Source organism: Caenorhabditis elegans, chromosome V (genome assembly GCF_000002985.6).
Source record: "Caenorhabditis elegans chromosome V".
NCBI classification, from domain to species: Eukaryota; Metazoa; Nematoda; class Chromadorea; order Rhabditida; family Rhabditidae; genus Caenorhabditis; species Caenorhabditis elegans.
This window is the reverse complement of record NC_003283.11, coordinates 13,571,431-13,591,260: the sequence shown is the minus strand read 5'-3', so window position 1 is coordinate 13,591,260 and position 19,830 is coordinate 13,571,431. Positions and strand designations below refer to the sequence as shown.

At 34.2% G+C, this 19,830-nt stretch overlaps 7 protein-coding genes and 3 non-coding genes across 10 annotated transcripts; 3 read left to right on the top strand and 7 right to left on the bottom strand.

Moving 5' to 3' along the window:
* Positions 1–467: 467 nt before the first annotated feature.
* Positions 468–1,150, bottom strand: F53F4.18 (DUF4342 domain-containing protein). Its single transcript, NM_001129477.4, has 3 exons — positions 1,081–1,150; positions 867–1,037; positions 468–616 (listed from the first exon to the last, which is right to left on the bottom strand). The coding sequence occupies exons 1-3, from the start codon at positions 1,104–1,106 to the stop codon at positions 514–516; spliced, it is 300 nt and encodes a 99-aa protein (NP_001122949.1). The 5' UTR covers positions 1,107–1,150; the 3' UTR covers positions 468–513.
* Positions 1,151–1,666: 516 nt separating this feature from the next.
* On the top strand, positions 1,667–3,114 carry F53F4.2 (uncharacterized protein). Its single transcript, NM_073965.4, has 2 exons — positions 1,667–1,969; positions 2,551–3,114. Exons 1-2 carry the CDS (start codon positions 1,676–1,678, stop codon positions 2,647–2,649), a joined length of 393 nt encoding a protein of 130 aa, NP_506366.2. The 5' UTR covers positions 1,667–1,675; the 3' UTR covers positions 2,650–3,114.
* On the bottom strand, positions 2,274–2,498 carry F53F4.23. The gene has a single exon (NR_069896.1). It is a non-coding gene; the product is annotated as an Unclassified non-coding RNA F53F4.23 (non-coding RNA).
* nssp-68 (Neuropeptide-Like Protein) lies at positions 2,755–3,059 on the bottom strand. Its single transcript, NM_001083277.2, has 2 exons — positions 2,976–3,059; positions 2,755–2,921 (listed from the first exon to the last, which is right to left on the bottom strand). The coding sequence occupies exons 1-2, from the start codon at positions 3,051–3,053 to the stop codon at positions 2,802–2,804; spliced, it is 198 nt and encodes a 65-aa protein (NP_001076746.1). The 5' UTR covers positions 3,054–3,059; the 3' UTR covers positions 2,755–2,801.
* Positions 3,115–5,783: 2,669 nt separating the features above from the next.
* On the bottom strand, positions 5,784–6,477 carry F53F4.1 (FIP (Fungus-Induced Protein) Related). The gene is made up of 2 exons (NM_073964.2): positions 6,111–6,477; positions 5,784–5,928 (listed from the first exon to the last, which is right to left on the bottom strand). Exons 1-2 carry the CDS (start codon positions 6,356–6,358, stop codon positions 5,892–5,894), a joined length of 285 nt encoding a protein of 94 aa, NP_506365.1. The 5' UTR covers positions 6,359–6,477; the 3' UTR covers positions 5,784–5,891.
* A 105-nt stretch (positions 6,478–6,582) lies between these two features.
* Positions 6,583–10,293, bottom strand: C50B8.5 (Protein anoxia up-regulated-like). The gene is made up of 5 exons (NM_073963.5): positions 10,147–10,293; positions 7,834–7,899; positions 7,720–7,782; positions 7,380–7,665; positions 6,583–6,749 (listed from the first exon to the last, which is right to left on the bottom strand). Exons 1-5 carry the CDS (start codon positions 10,213–10,215, stop codon positions 6,658–6,660), a joined length of 576 nt encoding a protein of 191 aa, NP_506364.2. The 5' UTR covers positions 10,216–10,293; the 3' UTR covers positions 6,583–6,657.
* Positions 10,294–10,459: 166 nt separating this feature from the next.
* C50B8.6 (uncharacterized protein) lies at positions 10,460–12,289 on the bottom strand. Its single transcript, NM_001028549.4, has 4 exons — positions 12,091–12,289; positions 11,765–11,903; positions 11,483–11,614; positions 10,460–10,868 (listed from the first exon to the last, which is right to left on the bottom strand). Exons 1-4 carry the CDS (start codon positions 12,286–12,288, stop codon positions 10,723–10,725), a joined length of 615 nt encoding a protein of 204 aa, NP_001023720.1. The 5' UTR covers position 12,289; the 3' UTR covers positions 10,460–10,722.
* A 2,794-nt stretch (positions 12,290–15,083) lies between these two features.
* C50B8.7 lies at positions 15,084–15,281 on the top strand. Its single transcript, NR_069895.1, has one exon. It is a non-coding gene; the product is annotated as an Unclassified non-coding RNA C50B8.7 (non-coding RNA).
* Positions 15,282–16,045: 764 nt separating this feature from the next.
* On the top strand, positions 16,046–16,181 carry C50B8.8. The gene has a single exon (NR_069894.1). It is a non-coding gene; the product is annotated as an Unclassified non-coding RNA C50B8.8 (non-coding RNA).
* A 1,656-nt stretch (positions 16,182–17,837) lies between these two features.
* On the bottom strand, positions 17,838–19,249 carry C50B8.4 (t-SNARE coiled-coil homology domain-containing protein). The gene is made up of 4 exons (NM_073962.5): positions 18,955–19,249; positions 18,210–18,314; positions 18,072–18,158; positions 17,838–18,024 (listed from the first exon to the last, which is right to left on the bottom strand). Exons 1-4 carry the CDS (start codon positions 19,123–19,125, stop codon positions 17,932–17,934), a joined length of 456 nt encoding a protein of 151 aa, NP_506363.1. The 5' UTR covers positions 19,126–19,249; the 3' UTR covers positions 17,838–17,931.
* Positions 19,250–19,830: the final 581 nt, after the last annotated feature.

Here is a 19,830-nt window from a genome sequence, read left to right as displayed (position 1 = left end):
ATCAATCGGATTATATTCGAACAGTACATTAGGGCTGTGCGGCTGATGACTCGGCTGAACGAGCAAATCAACGTTTTTCAACGTATTAGCAATGATCAATTAGGGAATACTTGTATTTGCCATATCGGCTGAGTCTTGAGCTTCTAATTCTAGAAAAAAGTTTTTAAAAAAGTGAACACCCCTTCCAGAAAAACTCGTTTTTCCAATCAGCCGACAGCCGACAGCCGAGTTACTCGGCTGATTCAAAAAGCCGACTGTTTTGTCAAGGTGTGTGCACTTTAAAAAAACTTTTTTCTAGAATAAGAAGCTCATGACTCAGCCAATACTGCAAATACAAATATTCTTTAATTGATCAGTGCTAACACGTTGAAAAACTTGATTATCTCCATCAGCCGAGTCATCAGCCGCACAGCCCTACAGTACATGGATATGTCTACTCGCAGAGAACACAATTTGCTGATAAGAACAAAACTAAATTGATTTATTGATACATTTAAATATGTCATAAGTTCATTAAGAGCCATAGTAGACGGCTGCAATAGCAATGAGGACTTGGATGAACAGAAGAAGAGAAGCACCGAATGCAATGATTGGGAAGAACACGTGAAGAACAGCTCTGAAATTTTACAGTTAATCTGCAAAATACGACTTCCAAATTAAATATTCAATGTGGCACTATTCATTAAAAAATTCGGAACTCGGTCTCGAAACGGTCGCAAATTTTCACTTTGTAAACTGCGAAAAAGAGTATGTACCTTTCAGGGTTACGGTAGTGTTTATTACATCATGTACCTTGAAGGTTTCGTTCCAATTCAATATGAATTTAATGATAAGTCTTCAATTTTAATTAAACTTTCCTAACTTACCCATGATCCGTAATCACCATTGTTCTTCTAACTCTAATTGTATTTGGAGTTTTCTTTTCTTCCTTCTTCCCTTTGGTATCTCCAATTGTTGTATGTTCCGGATTGATATTTTCATTGAGAAGATTGTCTGCTCTCTCAGTTAGCAAATCATCTTGATTTACATGTCCTTGTCTTCAAATCTACTATGGCAATAATAATCAATCCGATAGCATACCTAAGAAGTTTCTCGACGCTGCTCATGTCGAAGACGAGATTGATTTGAACTCAGTTGTAAATTCAGAAATGATTAAAAATTTGAGTTGTTCAATTCGACCAGGTAAAATTGTGATTTTTATGCCAACAATAAACGTGAACTTGATATTAGAAAAAAAAAGAAATTTTCCTTGAAGAAAGACGCTGTTTTCTTTTTGAAAATTTCTTCTAGAAAATACGGTTTACTAATTGGAGCATCGTTGCCACTTTTTTCTTAAGAATTCGAATTCGAGAAAGATTGCATTTTGTGCGTTGGCATGGTGTCAGATCCGGAAATGGTAGATCCGGAAAACGTAGATCAGGAATCCCACCAAATCTTGAATCCATGGTGCCTCAAAAGGTGATTCATTTCCGGTTGACAATTAGGGAAAATATATAAATTTAGAAATATGAAAAGAGCAGAACAAAGCACTTATAAAACATTGAAATTTCAAAAACCAACTTCATTTTTGAACCACTTGAAATATACAAGTGGACGCCTGAAAAAGGGAAAAAGAAGGTCACCTCTTTACGACTGTCTTCTCATTTTTCATCATTCTTCCCTCTTTTTACCGGTCATGATTTGTCACCTCCTTATTCTCCTATTCCCCGTTATTTCCATATCTCAATATTATAACCCATCCCTATACCAAAGCTATATGAATGCCGGTGTTCCCCGGCAACAGACTGTGTTGGTTCCCGTCTACACACAAGGTGGCTATGGTGGAGCATATGGTGGTTATCCGAGTTATGGGCAATCTTATGGACAGAGTTATCCATCTTATGGAATGGGAATGGGCTATGGATATGCTGCAGGATACCCCATGATGGGCGGAGCTGGAGGAGCATGTTGTGGAGGAACAGGAATGGGAGTGAGTTCAAGAATTTGGAAATTGAGATTTTTTTCGAAATGAAAAGTATGAAAAGTTAGAGTTTGTACATTTCTTAAACATATTAGTGTAAAATGTATATTCTAGCTCGCGTTTTCGAGTCTATGAAATTACACACTCTTTTTGTATCTAACAAAAATGTGTAGTGTCGGGACCGGTTACCGTATTTTTCGCACCTAATTTGAAACAGTTGGCGTCTGGGTTATATCGAAAAATTAAACTTGAACAACTTTTTTTCTAAAAAAATTACGATTTTTCAACATGGAAAATTTTCCAAAGCGAGTTTGAAAAATTTTACGTATTTGAAACTTGTGTGTTTTCAACTGCTTTCTACTTTCAAACTGCTTTCAAAGCAACATATGCCTGGCTATTGCCTACGAGACAACTAGAAATGGATATACCTGCACCGTCCTATTAGAGGAAGTTCACGCGAAAATTCAGAATATAGGCGGCTGTCAGGCACATAGGTAGGCGGGCATGAAGCAGGCAAGATTCTTTTTTCACAATTAAATATAAATCTACATTTTAACAGTTTTCTCTTCAAGTTTCCCAGTAATTTTCAGATGATGCCACCTCGTGAAAGCAACGCGAAAAAGTTTCTCCGCGGAGCCACAGAAGGAGTTTTCATGGGAAGTGTTGGAATGTTAGGATTCCGAAAATAACTTTAATTGCTTTTTATATTTTTTAAATTTTTTCTCTGGAACCGGTGACTCAGGCTTTCTCATTCTTTTTATTTTCTAGCCTCTTTTCATAAAAAAACATTACTCTTCTCATGTTCAAATAATTTATTCAACAAGTTTGTTCATTATGTTCCTCATTTCCTCACTCCTCTACAAAACAGACATTTACGTCGTCCACCGTTCCCCAGCAGGCCATCCTGTGGAATAGGAACCCAGATGACGTCACCGCTGTTTTCGTCAATTGACGTCATTCCCTGAAATCGGTTTTGTAATCCGTTTGCAATTAGCTTTTTGGTGATGACACTCACCCGAGATGGAGAACGAAAAATGGCCAGGCTTGGAGCAAAAACGGCAACGAGGAGAACGAAGAAGCCGAAGAATCGCATCTTAAATTAGAGTAAAATTGAAGGTTGAAAAAATATTTATAGCAAGAGTAAATAAAGAAGCAAGTCTGATGGTTTTTACAAAGTTTAGAATTGTGGAAATTTTGTTGTGATATATTTTAAAATTAAAATTAAAATCTCAATTATTGTGATTTTACCACAGTTTTATTTTTCTACAAAACCACTACCATTGAAAAAATAATGTTTGGTTACTTGTAGGAAACGCGTAGAAAGTTTTTTAATAAGCGGAAAACAGAAGAGAAAATGTTGAAAATGAGTTTCGAAATGAAGGAAAAATTCGAAACTTTATTACCAGCTTGATGTTTACCAACTCAACCAACTCTAGGAAAAGTTTCAAATAAATAAGGCGAGTTATTTTTGAAGAAAAAGATCGAATGAACTAAACTTCCTGAAAACATTTTGGTACTTGCAATTAGTAAAGAATAAAAGTTGCCACTGTCTGAAAAAAAGTTGCTACTGTGGTATCAGAGAAAAGTTCAATGTTTTTTAAGAAATCTTTGTTTTTCAAACAGTTGCAGACTGGGAAATTAACCAACAGAAAATATCTCGAAATATCTGGAAACTTTCCAAAGACTATAACGTAGTGTACATAACATAAGATTTAATAAATAGCCAGATGTTTCCAGAAAGTTGCCACTAAATGGTAAGTTGTGAAAATGACAACTATTAAATGCTTCAGACATTTTCTCCTCAAAAACTTCCAAAAAATGAAATTATGTATGCCCAGTTGATTGCAGAATAAGTATGACAAAGAATCTGCACTAACTATTAAAAGCAAAAGATTGGAACTACATCATCGTCATAAAATGAATGGCTAGGTGGGCTTTTGTGATGTCAGTCCACTGCACGTAGACATTTTTTGGGAAGTCAAGTGCACATAAAATGGCATGAGCTTTCTTACTTATTATTTGATGGAACACAAGATGATGGAAAATCTGAAGAAAATCATGATAGGTGAATGCGAAGGAATTAAAACTTTGAATAGGAAAAAAATGATTTGTATCAGCAGCATCATGATATTTTGGTATTATTTAGTTTTTGCAAAGAAATAGGCAAGTAAACTGTTTATTTTCTGAACAAGCTAGTTTTATTGCCAAAAAGATTCAGAACATTTCCAAAATCTGAGGAAGGGGAGTAAAAGGTCAAACGCGACTCGAATTAGAAATGATTTTTTTTGAAAAATACGGGAACAAATTTAAAATTCTAGTTTATGTTCCATAATTCTGTCAGAAGTGAAAAAATATGTAACCAAGATACGCGACTTCTAGTGGAAAATCATGAAACCCGTCATACTATGAAAGTCGTAGAAAAAATTGATTTTTTGGTCGACTTTCAAAACTTTGATTTGTGAAAATATAGTAATTACCAGTTTTTGACTATAAGTAAATAAAGACGTGCCGAAAAAACACGGTACTCGGAAGCATGTCCGACTAAAAGACTATCATCTCCTATTGCTCAAAAGGACGACTAATCCGTTTGTTTCAATGTCGAAACGACTCCTGTTTACCAGTTTTAACGACTCATTAGGGAATCCATTAAAGGACCGAAAATGAAGATGAGTGGGAAAAAAATAATACTGGATATTTTCACTACATTTCGAACGGCCAGACTCAAAAATGAGCTCAGAGAATGAGATCATCCATCAAGTTTCAAACTATAATTTTAAGAGAAAACATTAGGATGAGGAACGAAAAAGAGATGTCAGACACCGCCAGGCTGTATGATCAAAAGAATGTTATTAGTATGAAAAGTTTCAGGCATGACAGGTGGAAAAATAAAATTTGAATTCGGAGCTCATGAAGTCTGGAAAATGTTACATCTTGAATACTAATTTTCAACAAATCGCTTTCTATGATGTCTTTATTGTTCATTTATTTGTATAGAATAGTTAACTTATTGTGGGTGGTTTATGTCTAGTTTCCTTAGAATGATTAATTAAAAAGTAAATTTTAAAAGTCTTCAAGTATTCAAACAAGAAGTTGCGGGGGGTTTGTCTCACCATCAGGAAATTCATAAGAATTCACACTTCGAAAAATTTTGAAAATATTCGAAATTTCAGTCAAAGTTTTTGCAACGTAATATCACTGGAAACAAATATTTTTGCGAGCATGGGCAAATTATGTAAAAACAACAAATTTAAAATTCTTGCGAAAACTCATTTCATGACGCATTTTCACATGCAATACTGTTTTTTTGTTGGAGAATTTCTGCAAATGAGAATTTCAAAATGAATAGTTTTACTGAAAACTGCTCATTTAGAATTACATCAGATTTTTTTTTATTTAGAAAACCCAAATAAACAACCGGAAGCTGTAAATTACAGAGAGCACTAATTACAGTTTTCCACGAAATATGTAATTTTCAAAATATCAGCAAAACACAAAAATATCTATAAGTATAGAATTCAATGTCTAAAACTCAAAAACCGCAAAAACGTCCGCTTATTAAACAAGAAAGTTTATCGAAAATATCTTGTGACTCACAAGATGAGCTATGAAACATGTTACCTCATCACAAATGTACACACCTTCCCAGAAAGATCAAATTTAGTTTTTTTTGAAAATGAAGAAGTCGGAAATGATGTTAGAATTCTGAAAATAGTAAGAGCCCCCACGCAGAACTGCCCTGGAAATAAAACATCTGTTGATTGTGATCTATGAGGACATACGTACATGTAGAAATTTAATTAGAAACTGCTGAAATCTGATTTCAAAAAAAGCACCAAGGTTCATTAGAAAAAGAACATGAAAGAAAAATAGATGTGGAGATTCGAATTAATGAAAAGCTATGTCAATTTATTTTGTAATAGGGATTTGAAGTTCACCGCTTTTTCTTCTTTCCATAGAGACCGTAGTTGCTGAAAATATATAATTTTGACGTTTATATAAATATATTTACAAAAAATTGTATTTGCCCGGAACATTGTTAAGAAAGAATGTGTCAAACGCAGAATATTCCTAAAAATGCCAAAAAAATTTTTTTTTTTAATATTGCAAACAATACACAGATTTTGTGAAATTTATATAATTGTTAACTTACTTGCACCAATAATTTGTATAAGGACTATACATCCCATAGCCACCACCAAGTCCTCCAAGACCTCCAACTCCACCAAGTCCATACCCAAGACCATTGTACATTCCGAGACCGGTACCGTATCCACCATAACCACCGTAACCATATCCACCATACCCTCCACCATACATTCCTGGATAGACTCCATATTGACCAGAAGCCAATGAAAGTATTGTCGACAAAATTAGGAGAAGGTGCTGGTAATGTAGCATTTTTCAGTGTAGGTTGCAGTTAACAAATATGAATTAACTGATGTCTGTCAACTGACAGCAAAAAAGGGAAATCGAGAATAGTATGCAAATCGACCTACGACCGGATCAAACCTCACAAAAAATGAGTGAGTGAGAGGCAATCCGCATGCCAACCTAACATTTGTTCTGCCGTATAGAGGCTGCTAATCTCTATAAAAATAGAAACTGAAATCTAAACCAGAATGTTAAATGTCACATGTTTCATTTATTCAATAACTTCAAAATTGTTTAACCCGTAATAAAATAATCAACATTTTTGGTTAGATTAATGTCGAATACTCGTCTCCCGTTCCACGAGGTCGCCCAACACGCGAGCTAAACTGATTTGACTTCCTTTGAGCTTCTACTTCATCTGAAATAAATTATTTTTTTAAGGAAAGGGAAACATTTGAAAAAAATGTTTAAAAAATTAAAATTACTCAAATTCGTCGTACATATTATTGGAGTAGTTTAAGGCTGTTATGACGGAGATCCCTTGTCTCCCTAATTTCGATACCGAAATGAACTTGGTCTCCCAAAAGAGATACGCTGAATCTCTAAATTAGACGTAAAAGCACAAATTTTCGTTTAAAATTGTCTGAAAAGTTGACAAGCGATGTTTCAAATCATAAAACTAATAGTAAGCCAAATTTAAAAAAGAAATCAGTAGAGCCGGAAACGTAATTCCGCCTTTTTTTTGCAAAATTGAAAAAAATCGAATAATTTTTTAATTTTTTACAAATAACTTCGGTATATTGAGACTGTTTTCTGCCATTTAGGCTAAAAAACCAACTGGAAAAACTCCACATACGCTGAATCTCTAAATTATACCTAAAAGTTCAAATTTTCGTTTAAAATTGTCTGAAAAGTTACCCAATTACCCAAAGTTCAGAAAAAAAAGCATTAAAAACTTTGTAGATTGAAAGTGAGAAATTTTTAAATTAAAATTCTACTTTTCAGTAAGATTTAATATTTCCAATATCTTTCTCTCTCAAGAACTCACCATGATAATTTGCATATAAATCAGCAGTCTGTACATATTCACTATAAGTCGGTGGCGGAGTGTCATCACTTAATGAATAAAATCCTTCAGCAAACTCATCATCTTCTTCCCAATCGACATCATCTTGTTTCATTACATTTTTTAAATACCACATTCGATATTCTTCATATCTATCATGTCGATTAAGAATGTAGTTGACAATATAATAAAGAAGATAACCAACAAGACCAAGAAGTATTAGAACAATAAGCATGAGCACGAGGAGGTAAAGCCATTCACTTGGAAACTGAAAATCCATTCATTGAAAAAGAAAGAGGAAGCTTGGTAAAAAGTAACAAACCAATGTAAGTTTTGAGTTGACATTGTTCTGTACATCATTCACCTGCCTCACAACCATATTGACCTGTAAACCGCTATTGTTTGTATGTTCAAAAAGTCAACTACAAAAACATACATGTTGGTCGAAAACCCCGAGACCAAAATTCATGCCGTCAACGAGTTGACCGAGTCCTTGGTCGAGCTGAAATAAAAAATAGTTCGCGACATAGATTACGCAAAGCATTTGGAAATTCTGAATAAGAATAGATTTGATTCAATTAAGTGTCACTTAAAGCTATTCCTATAGGAAATAGATTCACGACCGAGTTTTAGAAATTTTTTGGCTGGATGTGCCTAGAACTTTTATTTTTTGAATTTTCTAGCACGCGGAGATTAGGATATTTTATGGATCTTTCAAAAAACAGGCCATTCTACTTCCAAATATATTCTCTATCTTTTCTGGATGTTTATGAAAACTGAAGTTCGGTCTAGACACATCAATTGCAAATTGGAAAATGTTCTTGAATCCAAAACTTCGAAAACTTGGGAAATATATTTTTCATTTTTTCGAATTGAACTTTCAAAAAAATATGAAAGACTTGAAAGACAACTTTATTTGGTTTTCAAGATTTTTCAAAATTTTCAAATTAAATAAATTTATGCTATTTAATTTTGGCAGGGTCTATTTTGATTTACTGATAAATATAGTTTTGAAAAAGTATGTTTATTTTAATTTTTGTAGAAAAAACATATAGTAGATATCAACAAGCTATGAAAATAGAAAAGTAATCAGACTTTTTGAATGTAATTTTTATTTTGCACTCAAAAGCGTCCACCAGAGCCTGACACCCGCACATTCATGTACCAACTAATCAACTTTTCAGATGATAATTCATTTTCTGTATGTTTATTATCAATTTTTGTGATTATTATCAATCTCGCTATGATGTTTGGGCTTTAACTTATTCATGTCTATTCACTATTTATTTTTGATCACGATTTCAATCGTAATAAATACAATACAATACAAATCTCAGTTCGAATTTTATTTTAGAATAATTAAATTTAACGGACACAACCACCATTTAGGAACATAGAAAATGAGCAAGACAAAAGAAAATATAACAATTTTCAATCAGGAATGTCATGAACATTTATGAATTGTTCTCTTTTTCTATGTAATATATGACAAAAAACTATTGAATATTCAGTACGATTTATGACCACATTTACGAGGAGACAAATTGGAAAATGTGGAACGAAATGAATATGAAGCGTCATAAAAGAAAAGTCTCGTATTGAAATGCACGGTGTCACTAATGAGTTCTCACGGTTTGGTAGACTAGAAAAAACAAAAATGAAAACGTGATGACGAAGAAGTAAAAGAAAAAAGGAATGAATGGAAAAAGAGAGCAAAAATGGGAAATGGAAGAGCGGTTGGGAGAATTGAGCAGCAGCAATTTGGCATGACGACCTTTTATTATTATGGAAAACAAATCTCTTTCTGTCTAAGGGACCCTGAATAAAACCTAAATGTCTACCAGTGAGACATATGGAAAATGCAAATGATACTACTGCGGTTTGTGGGGTGGAAGCTTGAAGGGAGGCAAGAAATCTAATTTAGACGCTGAATTTCGACGGAATTCGCACTCTCAGGAAAAACGAATAGATTGCATGAAAAATTAACTCGGTTCGATGGAAGGATTAGTGAGAAAACAGATTGTTCTGGAGTCTAAAACGACCTTGTCCCACTTGACAAAAATATTTAAATAGTCAAAAAAGATTTTTAAGGCTGAACGTGGGAAAATATATACAAAAAATAAGGCGTTCTTGAATATCATCTGCAAATTTTCATAAAGAGCACCCGATCTTTCATTAATTTCTAGATTCTGGTTCAAAAGTTGACTAAGATTATTTTTTCCTTAAGTTTCCAAAGAATAGTCCCGCCAATACAGGAAATCAATTCAGTGTGAGAAAATGTGTGGATAGACAGAAATTGCAAAAAAAAAGTTAGTGTACTTATGATCAGAGCTGTCAAAAATCGGCGAGAGCATCTTTTGAGCTCGGCCGGATACTTGACAGCGCTTTTTCATAAGTTTGTTTTTGAAAAACCAAAGATTATTGCACTTTTGTCTTGACTTTTTAAAATGGACATTTAAATTTAATTTCAGAAAATTTTCGTTTCAGTTAAGCATCCTATATTTTGCCAAAAGCCCTAACGTGGTAAATTCCAAAATAAGTTGTAGGCAGGTAGGCTTGAAAAGTCTGCCTACCCGAAGAGCACTGGTTCCAGAAAATGGTTGATCAGAAAATGGTTTTCCATATATTTATTGTAGTTACTGTTTTTTTTTCATTAAGAAATTTTAAAATATTTGCCCTTCAATTTGAGCGCCAAAAATTTGAAACATACTGTTCCAAATTTTTCTGGTGAAAACATCAAACAACTTACATTAACCAAAGTCAAATTAATATTGTAGATACTGTAGTAGATATTCTGAATCTCCTCATCTGCACCCATTTCTCTCGATTTTCGTAAAATTTCAAAAATATACTGACGAATCTAGAGGGTAGAAAGACTTGAATATTTCGATTTCTTATCACTTCATTTGAGAGAGTGTGGAGACGCAGAATTGAATACCATTCCATCTTGGTAGATGACTCTCTCCAAATGTTTGCGCTCTGATTCATTTATTCCTTTTCCCTGCTTTTCACCCCCCCCACGTATTCTCTTGTTTAGACCAATTTCATAAAATGCGTTTGATATTATTTATCAACATTTTTATTGTTTTGTGGGAAAGAGCACATTGAGCGAGATCGCAATGAATACATCAAGAATACAAACATCAAGACGAAGTTTTGAAATTGGCTGGACTAGGTCATGAAATTGGCAGATTAAGCTTATCACAGCTTATCATTGAAAACTAGAAGGGGTTTTTTGAAGAAGGCACCGGTAAGCGAAAAATGAGCGAAAGTGGCAAATGGGTAGTATAAGAAAAGGCACAAAAAAGCATAAATTGTTGGTAAATTAGACTTCTAAACGTGTTGAGTAGGGCCTTGAAGATGATGATGATGTCTGCTGCTCCATTGCATATTTTCCAGATTCATCAGGTCGTCGTTGGTACGGTCGGACGTTGTTGTTTTCCCCGGTTACCGAGACTGTTGAGTTGGTCTCTGAAAAATTTTGAAATTGCTATTTTTGTGTGAAACTAAATAAAAATTAAATAAAAATTAATTTAATTCTAAAAATAAAAGTTTAACTTGTGTTATAGCATGTATTTAACGGGTAACTAAAACATTTGAAAAACTTTTTGAGTTATATTACAAAGCTCTAAAGCCAATATTTCCAAATATCGTGAGTTTCAGAAAATACAGTTGTAACTGAAAATAATCATAGGTAAAATATTTTTGAAGCTTTAGAAGTAGTACAAAATAACTAAAGTGTTTTCCATAAAGTAGGAAAATAAGCAAAAAAAAAATTATAAAATTTTGAAAAATCATGCATAGAAGTAAAGGTTGATTGAAGTTAACGGTTAGATGTTAAATTGACAAAAAGTTTTGAAAATTTTTGTGAACCAGTTCAACAACAGAAAATTAGTCAAAGAATTAGTCAGTTAGTCCATCTAAACACTTTTAATAATATAAAACGGTCAGATTTTTACGGTCCTCTCAAATATTTTTAGTAGTTCTCAAGATTATCTAAAGACATTTTTAAACTTTGACTAAAACCAAATATAATCGGTTATTACAAAAACGATCACATCACAACTTTTATTAGAAGTTCACACCTCTTCGAAATCCGGGTCTCCTTGGCTCAGTCTCCATAGGAATCTGCACATGCCTCATTGACGTTCTCATTCGTTGTGGTCCAAAATCCGCAGTACTTCGTCGTGTTTTTTCGACGAGCATTCGTTTGGAACCTGAAATGGAAGGCAGACTGAATCATGGCACACAAAAAAAAGAAATGAGGCTTTGAAAGAAAATAAAACTTTAAGGCTTTAGTGGGAGACAAAAAGGACTTCACAACATTTACATGTCAAAAATGTTTGGAAATTTTAAATAGAACTCACTGTCGTCCGAACCTCCTTTCATAAATGAATAGATCACTTGGGCTTTTGTAACAACGCTGAGAAGAATTAGAATTGATAATAAAATAAAAACGACTATCAGTGTAATGAAGATGAAGTAGAATATCCAAGCATTGGGTACCTGAAAATAACTTTACAAAATTTTATATTAGTGCTTCTTCAGACATTTTTTAAAATTCAGGCAAACATTTTTTAAACTAAAAAACAAATTAATTGTTATCGAAAAAAAACTTTTCTGCTCAAATAGACAGGCCCTCAACGACAAAATTTAATAAAAAACTTGAACATTAATTTAAAAAAAAACTCACTTGTTGTACCGTATTTCCAACTTGATATGTCAGGGAACCCGCGTCTTTCGCTAAGTTCGCAACAGCCTGATCGAAATTGTCCAAAGTCTGATTGACTCGTCCCGTGATACCCGAAATCTGTCCATTGATATGTGCTACTAATGTGCTCAATTGAGACAATGTGCCACTGAGCTCTGTTATCGTTTGATCCACTGACATACTGAAAAACAATAAATAAATAAATAATATGAACTCGAGAGTATGCTGATAAAAAGAGACTGGGCAGTGTGTGTGTGTGGGAAATAGTATGGAAAGAATGGTAACACGTTGAAAAGAGTTGTTGTAGAAGATGGAAAAGCATCCATTTCCATTCTCCCGCATGTTTTATCGATAAGGCAGTAAAAAGGAGAAGAAGGAGACGAGTACGATACAAGAGAATGGAGAGAAGGGAGGAGTGAAGAAGCGTTTTGTATTCAAAATATTGACACATCGATCGTCAATATAATGATAGCTCTGACAGAGAAACGAAACAATCGAAAGCCTTTGCAATATCATATTCAAAAAAAAACAATATGGAAATGAGATCTACGGGGGAAGTGTTCTGAGAAACCCATAGACAGGTAAAGACACCGTGTGACTCATTGTGCACACGCCGGAAGATTCACCGGAAAACGAAGAGGCGGAGGTTCTATCTAGGTGGACAAGACAAGCACAGAATTCAGACTGTTCAGAAAATTATGATAAAGTGATGTCATTTAGGGTAGATTTACGAAATAAAAGAGTTTCAGGAACGGAATCACAAACATTAAAGTCGGTCAGAATCTTGAATATTAGGGGTAAGAGAGTTCGACAGATCTGCAAAATTGGGGTTATCATACCGGAATGGACAATTTTCTGCATTTGTCTCCTGCTTTTGAAATTTGTTTACTTAAATATATAAAATCAGAAATTCGTGTTTATACTTTTAGAAAAAAAATCATTTACTTAAAAATTGAATAACATATATAAATTGCAAAATCATATGAAAAATTGACGCTTAAATTTAAGAAAAAATTAGGCACAAGCCTAAACAAGGTAAAAATGTGTAAACTCTTTCAATGGAAATCAAAAGCATTGTTACAAAGTAACCAAACAGTGCTTAAACAAAAAAAACTTATTTTTGGCAAATTCTTGGAAATTTTCATTTATAAAGCCTTGATTGAACTGAATTCTTTTCGATTGACTCTTTCCTTTTGATGACTCAAAATGGAGGTGCCACAACCAAAAAAAGGAAATAGCAAATATTAAAGATGAAATTCTTTTAATTTTTACAAAAAAATTATTTGAGAGAACCAGAAGCTTCAGAAAGAAAATGAAAACAGACGGGGTATCTATTCCGTACTACGTCCAAAATGGAAAGTATACTTGATTGGCAGAAACTGTATACTCATCAGCTCTTCTCGCGCATCAATCTCTTTCTCTCTTCCTCTTACTTTTTCTTTAATATTTGCGATTCATATTTCAATTCTCAAGCTACTGATACTGTCTAAACTTCGTTTTTCGCCGCGTCATTCTTGATATTGTATGCTTACTTCAGTGATTATGAAACGGAAACGAAAAAAAAACTGAATGGCGGGAAGAGTTAGAGCAGGGAAGGGGGATGAGTCAAAAGTTTGGATAAGTTTATGGGAAAAATTGTGAGTCATTGATTGGAGAGAAGGCGGGGTTGAAGATTTCAAACTTTTTAAGGATCATTGGGTTAGCATAGTTAAAGTTAGCCAAAGAAATCTGAGTCATGAGGAAATAAGGAATATGTACAAAATTGTTTGACAAACTGAGAAATCGGAACGCCTTTGGAGGGGTTTAACATCTAGCTGAACTTTTTGTAAAACAAATTGAAAATACGCATAAACGAACTGATATGTTCGTTCAACTACATACTATCAATTCTCAAATTTCTATTTAAAAAATTTATTTCCGAAATTTCTGAATTTCAGCTCCATTTCAGCCCCAAGACCGCAACATCAGTAAAGCAAATAATGTCTCGTCTCTTTTTTTGCTAGCTATTGTTCAATGAATATACAGACTATGCAGCTAGTGAGAGGTATGACTGTACATGAATTGAAAATCACGCATGTAAGCAAACAACACCAATTGAACCTTATCAATTGTTGTCTGAATTGAAACGAAATTTGCTTGAAAGAGTCAACAAGACATAGTGATAACGGAAATGGAATGTTGGAAGAAAATGGAAGCAGATGCATAGTGGGATGCATAGTGGGTCAGCAAGTGGATATTATACAAGTTGAAATTACGAATTCCATACTTATCCACTGGATAAGTATGGAATTCGTAATTTCAACTTGAAAAACATTTGGAGATTTGATGTTACTCATGATGGAAAAGTTTTGGAAGTATTTATGAAAAATTCTAAACACCTAAGAGCTAAATTATGCCTACCTATGTACCTCCCTTCTTGCCTACCGCATGTTTCATGTCTTTCATGAAATCATGCTATGAAGTAGGTGACCGTGAAGGCAGATAGGCATACAGATAGGCATAAGCCGTGATGGCAGATGGGCATAAATGCATATACTTATTAAAAGCCCAAAAACTAATTAGGTATTTGAGCATCTGAATGACTTTGGGCAAATCTAAAATGGCAGACTGCTTTGTCTGAATTTGAGAGCATCGGAATAATTTTGAACCAAATTGTTTCCGAAAAAAAGTGTAAAAACAGAGCTGATTAAATATTTTTAGAGATAATGTTTCCCATTTCAGTTGTACTTTTACTTTCCAATTTCAATAAATAGATAGTATAGGTTCAAGATAACAATGTTTTAGTTTTTTAGTTATGGACTGGACCTTGGAAGTCTGAACGCAAACCCATTACTCTCAAAAACAATAAAAATAGGTTACAAAAGTGCAAAATTAAGTGAGCTAGATGTGTGGAACAACATGCAAAGGTTGAATTGAAAAGGAGCTTTCCGCACTGCGTCTGCGTCTATCTCCTGCAGCTTCTGCGCGCGCGCGGTGAGTTGCGGACAGGGTGGGAGGGCGCCGCGTACCGCCCGGGGGTTAATATTTGTTCAAGTGGCGATCGACCATAGTCAGTATGTCACTCTCTCTCCTTCATAGTAGCCGATGCTTGGAAGTCGGAGGAAATCCACGTGGACATTCGAGAAACAGGCAAAGAGAGACTTGTTTGTTTACCTTTTCGGGACGAGATGAAAACCGATCGGATGTCATTTAGTTTCGAATTTTAGAAATACAATTATGAAAGTGGAGATGCATATTTATGAAACAAAGGTGTTCAGAATAAAACGAAATTAGGTTTTTACATCATTTCCACTATGATTGAAAATCGGAACTCAGTCAAGGGAAAGAATTTCCAATATTTTCATTAAAAATTTAGTGTGGGATCACTGTTGATGATTTTAAGGGTATTGAGTAGACATCTTGAAAGCTTTTTGGCTAATCTAGTTGTTTTTTATTTAGAAAACATCTGAAACTTTCTTCATCCTCGATCAAGAAACTTTTCAGATTTTTTAAATGTGGCATTTTCCAAAATCTTCCAGAATGCTTATCTCTAAAAACCTTCAAAAACATCCAAAGTTTGCAAGACAAACTTTTTCTAGTTCAAAGTGCTCTTCTGCAGCAAAATGTTTTGTAGTGGCTTAGTTAAAGAGTGCTTTTGGAAAAACTTACATGGCAAATCTAAACTAAAATTAAAATACAAATGAAAGAAATTCAAAAAAAAATAAGAGAAGAAAGTCCTAGACGCAAGTGCCCATTTGATCCGAGCAATCTGAGCCTGCCTTGAGAACTATAATCTCCATATCAATAATTCCCACGGCAAACCAGAATCACTTGGAATCATTGACAAAAAACAAATAGGTGCGCAGGTAAGTGGAATATTGGCAAGGTTAGAGCCACTTTTTGATCAGTGTGTGTCTGGATCTGTTTCTGTTTCCACCTTCCGAAACACACACACACACACACACACCAATCAATGAGAGATGCGGACAAAAAGAGAATACCATGAGAGAGAGGAGCTGCGATTTGAGCTCTCCTATTTGCCGAGCGGTGAGACGAAGGAGCGGGAGCTGCGCGGGAGCACGAGAATAAGAGAAAATAGGTGAAGAAACAAGAAGCACAATAGGAGGCAATTGATCTTAGACATGAGGAGCATTGAGTTTTGGTAGAAGAAGCTGAGCATGTTGAGATTTTCGAAAAAAAAAACACACTTGTTTAGTTTTGAAATTGGAATTGCTTTTTTCAAATCCCGCGGAAGAGCCCACGTTGATTTGGGACTTTTTCAATGAAATATTTTCGTTTTGAAAAATCAGTTTAGATATCTCTTCATTTTCAGAAATATACCGTATTTCCTCTATTAGTCTTGCACCTCTACGGACTAATTGAAAATTAGTCTTGCAGCCTCTATTAGTATTGCAGTCTCTAATATTCTTGCACCCCTCTTTCTGACAGACCAGCAATATTTTGTGGAAACTTCAAAAACTTTTTTTTAAGGGAACGTATGTATTTTGTATGATTTAGACTGTTTCAAATCAAGTCTTTGACGAGAAATGGTAAATTTTACAAAGCTTTTGGACCTTCGAAAATTAGTATTGCAGCCTCTAACAGTCTTGCACCACTAGGGGTCAATCAAAAATTTCGAGATAGTGGTATACGTGCATAAAGCAGGCACGTAGGCCTGGAAACGTGCCAGTCTAACAGAAAAGTCTGATGGTCAAAATTTGGATATTTAGATTTTCAAAGGAAATAAGATAAATTCGGTAAAACATGACCGGAAAGTGTATAACGAATTTGTTTTGAACTTTGGTAAAAAAGTTAGGGAAATTGAAATTAAAAGTACATAAAAAATAGTGAATATCACCTATAAATGTACCAAGCTTGAACCAATAAACATCCATATTGTAGACCATTATCAAAAGGAGCAAACATTTTAATACAACGTTTGAGTCATCAATGTAACCGATAGACGCTCTTCTCACACCTTCACGCATAGATTTATATAACAATACATTCCAACCTCAAGAAGATGACATGATTCGATAAAAACTTAGTTAACAGGTTAAGGTTATTTACTAGGGAATGGTCAGCTTAGGGGTGAGGTACCTAGAGACGCCACATATGCCAAACGGAAGCTGAGATCATTGGCTACAAGAATATGCTTTCAAATTCTGCAACGGACCTCTGGGAGTCTGGAAATTTTTGTCTGAAATTATGCTTTTGAATGCTCGAAAGTGGTAAGAATTTAGAATTTATTACAGAAAAACGTTTAATTAATAAAATTAGTTTTATACTTGAAATAAGTACTGTATGCACTGTATCAAAACACATTTTCATCTTTTCAAGGTATTCAACTTCACGTTTTTCTGTAATAAATTCTAAATTCTTACCACTTTCGAGCATTCAAAAGCATAATTTCAGACAAGAATTTTCAGACTCCCAGAGGTCCGTTGCAGAATTTGAAAGCATATTCTTGTAGCCAATGATCTCAGCTTCCGTTTGGCATATGTGGCGTCTCTAGGTACCTCACCCCTAAGCTGACCATTCCCTAGTTAGATAATTCGAAATCTAGTCAAAACATCAGAAAAATTAGACCAACCTGCTTGTAATAAGTGGTAGTAGCAATGAAGTCATGGAAGAAGAAAGTTGGTAGTTACAATATATTTTTGACCGTTACGAAAGTGTGTGTGGTAACCCGACGCCACCTTTTCAAGTGGACATACCTATACGAAATTATGAATTATGCAAATCAAAATACACTTTTTCTTTTATTTTATTCAATCATGGAGTTTTTAGTACACAAATGAAAATGAGATCGAGCAATAATAATATGGAAATTGAATGAAGTCTTCAGATAGTCTCAATATCCATTTCAGTTGTCAACTTCTTTCGATTCCGATACAAAGTGACGCGTTCTCCACATAAGACAAAGAGGAATATTAACTAGAAAATTCTGAGGTTTCAATCAATTTTAGAATATTAAAACTTACAGTTATCACAACCAAAACTGCACCAATAGTTACCATAATAATGAGTTCTGTTACTGGCCAGTTGTGAAACTTTTCACTTGCAATGTCCTGCAAAATTGGTAATTTAAGTAAAGGAATCTTTAAAATATTTCTACGTACCCCGATTCGATTGATATTTTGTATTGTTCCATTATTGAAAGCATTTGACATTCGATTAAAAGTTTCGACCCCACGATCAGCAATTTGTAGACCTGCTGTTTCTCCCTGAAATATTTGGAATTAGAATCAAGACAGGAAGACAGAGATTGATTATAATATAAGTTGTTTAACTTGGTCGAAAAAAATCTATAGTCTTTTTTTTTTAATTTCAAAAATCTAATAAGATTTATCAAAATTATCATCGATTTGCCAAAACTCATAAAAACAACAATCGAATTGTTGAATAAACATGAATTTTTAACTGATATGTCTCGCAACTAACTACGAGAAGTTTTTTATGCAGGCAAATAAATTGCCTGACGTGCCTTCTCGCCTCGAAAGCTGAGACGACCTACACCTACGCATCCGTTAAGAGTAATGTCGCATCCGTTAAGAGTCGAACCAAGTCTCGTTGCAGGCAAGTAACGCCTACCTTGTAGGGACAAAAGCAAGCTTACAATTGATGAGGCAATAAGTTCAATTGGGAAACCCAACTTTTTCTATTTCAGATTATAATTTCTGTAATGACCTTTTCACAACATAGTCACGCGAGTTGTTTTTGTTAGTTTATGAAATGAGTCAGATCTTTAGATTTTTAACATATATAAAAATATTGAAACTATGGTATTGGTTACAAAAATCTGAATTAATATATGCAAAAAAATTGTTTAGATAAAATTGTCAAAATCGTAAAAAATAAACTCACATCAGCAACTAAACTGTTAATCTGATTGGACAATCGATCCACTTGAGTCACGACAAAATCAATTGAAGCGTTTGGATTTGGATTGAATGTAGTTGTTTCAGCGATTATATTATAGTAATTGTTGTTATTATTACCATACTGATTGAATTGTTGTGGTTGATTCTGCCACATGACAATAGATGGAAAAAAGCTTCGTACTATCAACTATTGCAATTGATAGTGAAATGGAGGAAGGTGAGATGGAAACAGACACAAACTGCTTACGAGAATCGATAACCGGGCGCTAGGGAGTCCGCTGCATGACGCATTGTTTGCTCTCTTCTGCCTCCGCGCATGACGCATGTTTTCATGAGGTGTGGTTGAGGAAAAAGGGTAAAAAGGTTGAGATGGCATTGGTCAGATTAGTCAGTGTTCGGGGATTTTTGTTGTTTGAGAATGAGATCATACGATTATTGTTGTCTCAACATTTTAAAAAAGGTTTCAGATTAGTTTAGCTTCAAAAAACAGTCATCAAGTATTGCGTTGAAAATGGATTAACACACTAAAACCAAACTTTAAAGAACGAAACTACATAATAATTTCTCGATTTTCGTATTTACAATATATTTTTTAAAAAAAAGGTGTCGCGCGATTAATAATGCTGAGCTCTTTCCTCAAGCTCGAGAAGAAGTGGTGAGCTTTTACAGTTGCTGTTAGTTTTTGAATTTTTGTAGTCAATATTTAGAATGGTCAATCCACATTTTATTTAAAGTGTTTCATGTAGATAACAAACTGCAAATTAAATATGGATTGTCCACTTTGAATGCTAAATACAAATTGTAAGATCTTTAAAAAATATAAGTTCAAGTTACTCCTCGTGGAGTTCAAGAGTAGATC

Bases quoted from the DNA above. Each gene is read 5' to 3' on its own strand.
- F53F4.18 (NM_001129477.4), bottom strand. From the start codon at position 1,106: ATGAGCAGCGTCGAGAAACTTCTTAG. The intron at 1,038-1,080 runs GTATGCTATCGG...GTAGATTTGAAG, and splicing joins AGCGTCGAGAAACTTCTTAG to ACAAGGACATGTAAATCAAG. The intron at 617-866 runs GTAAGTTAGGAA...GTAAAATTTCAG, and splicing joins ATGGTGATTACGGATCATGG to AGCTGTTCTTCACGTGTTCT.
- F53F4.2 (NM_073965.4), top strand. From the start codon at position 1,676: ATGATTTGTCACCTCCTTATTCTCCTATTCCCCGTTATTTCCATATCT. The intron at 1,970-2,550 runs GTGAGTTCAAGA...AGTAATTTTCAG, and splicing joins GTGGAGGAACAGGAATGGGA to ATGATGCCACCTCGTGAAAG.
- nssp-68 (NM_001083277.2), bottom strand. From the start codon at position 3,053: ATGCGATTCTTCGGCTTCTTCGTTCTCCTCGTTGCCGTTTTTGCTCCA. The intron at 2,922-2,975 runs GTGAGTGTCATC...AACCGATTTCAG, and splicing joins TTTTTCGTTCTCCATCTCGG to GGAATGACGTCAATTGACGA.
- F53F4.1 (NM_073964.2), bottom strand. From the start codon at position 6,358: ATGCTACATTACCAGCACCTTCTCCTAATTTTGTCGACAATACTTTCA. The intron at 5,929-6,110 runs GTAAGTTAACAA...ATATATTTTCAG, and splicing joins TATACAAATTATTGGTGCAA to CAACTACGGTCTCTATGGAA.
- C50B8.5 (NM_073963.5), bottom strand. From the start codon at position 10,215: ATGGGTGCAGATGAGGAGATTCAGAATATCTACTACAGTATCTACAAT. The intron at 7,666-7,719 runs GTTTGTTACTTT...ATGGATTTTCAG, and splicing joins TCAACTCAAAACTTACATTG to TTTCCAAGTGAATGGCTTTA. The intron at 6,750-7,379 runs GTGAGTTCTTGA...AATTTATTTCAG, and splicing joins TTTATATGCAAATTATCATG to ATGAAGTAGAAGCTCAAAGG.
- C50B8.6 (NM_001028549.4), bottom strand. From the start codon at position 12,288: ATGTCAGTGGATCAAACGATAACAGAGCTCAGTGGCACATTGTCTCAA. The intron at 11,904-12,090 runs GTGAGTTTTTTT...AGTTATTTTCAG, and splicing joins TTGGAAATACGGTACAACAA to GTACCCAATGCTTGGATATT. The intron at 11,615-11,764 runs GTGAGTTCTATT...CTTCCATTTCAG, and splicing joins GAAAGGAGGTTCGGACGACA to GTTCCAAACGAATGCTCGTC.
- C50B8.4 (NM_073962.5), bottom strand. From the start codon at position 19,125: ATGTGGCAGAATCAACCACAACAATTCAATCAGTATGGTAATAATAAC. The intron at 18,159-18,209 runs GTACGTAGAAAT...CCAATTTTGCAG, and splicing joins AAAATATCAATCGAATCGGG to GACATTGCAAGTGAAAAGTT. The intron at 18,025-18,071 runs GTAAGTTTTAAT...AGAATTTTCTAG, and splicing joins CAGTTTTGGTTGTGATAACT to TTAATATTCCTCTTTGTCTT.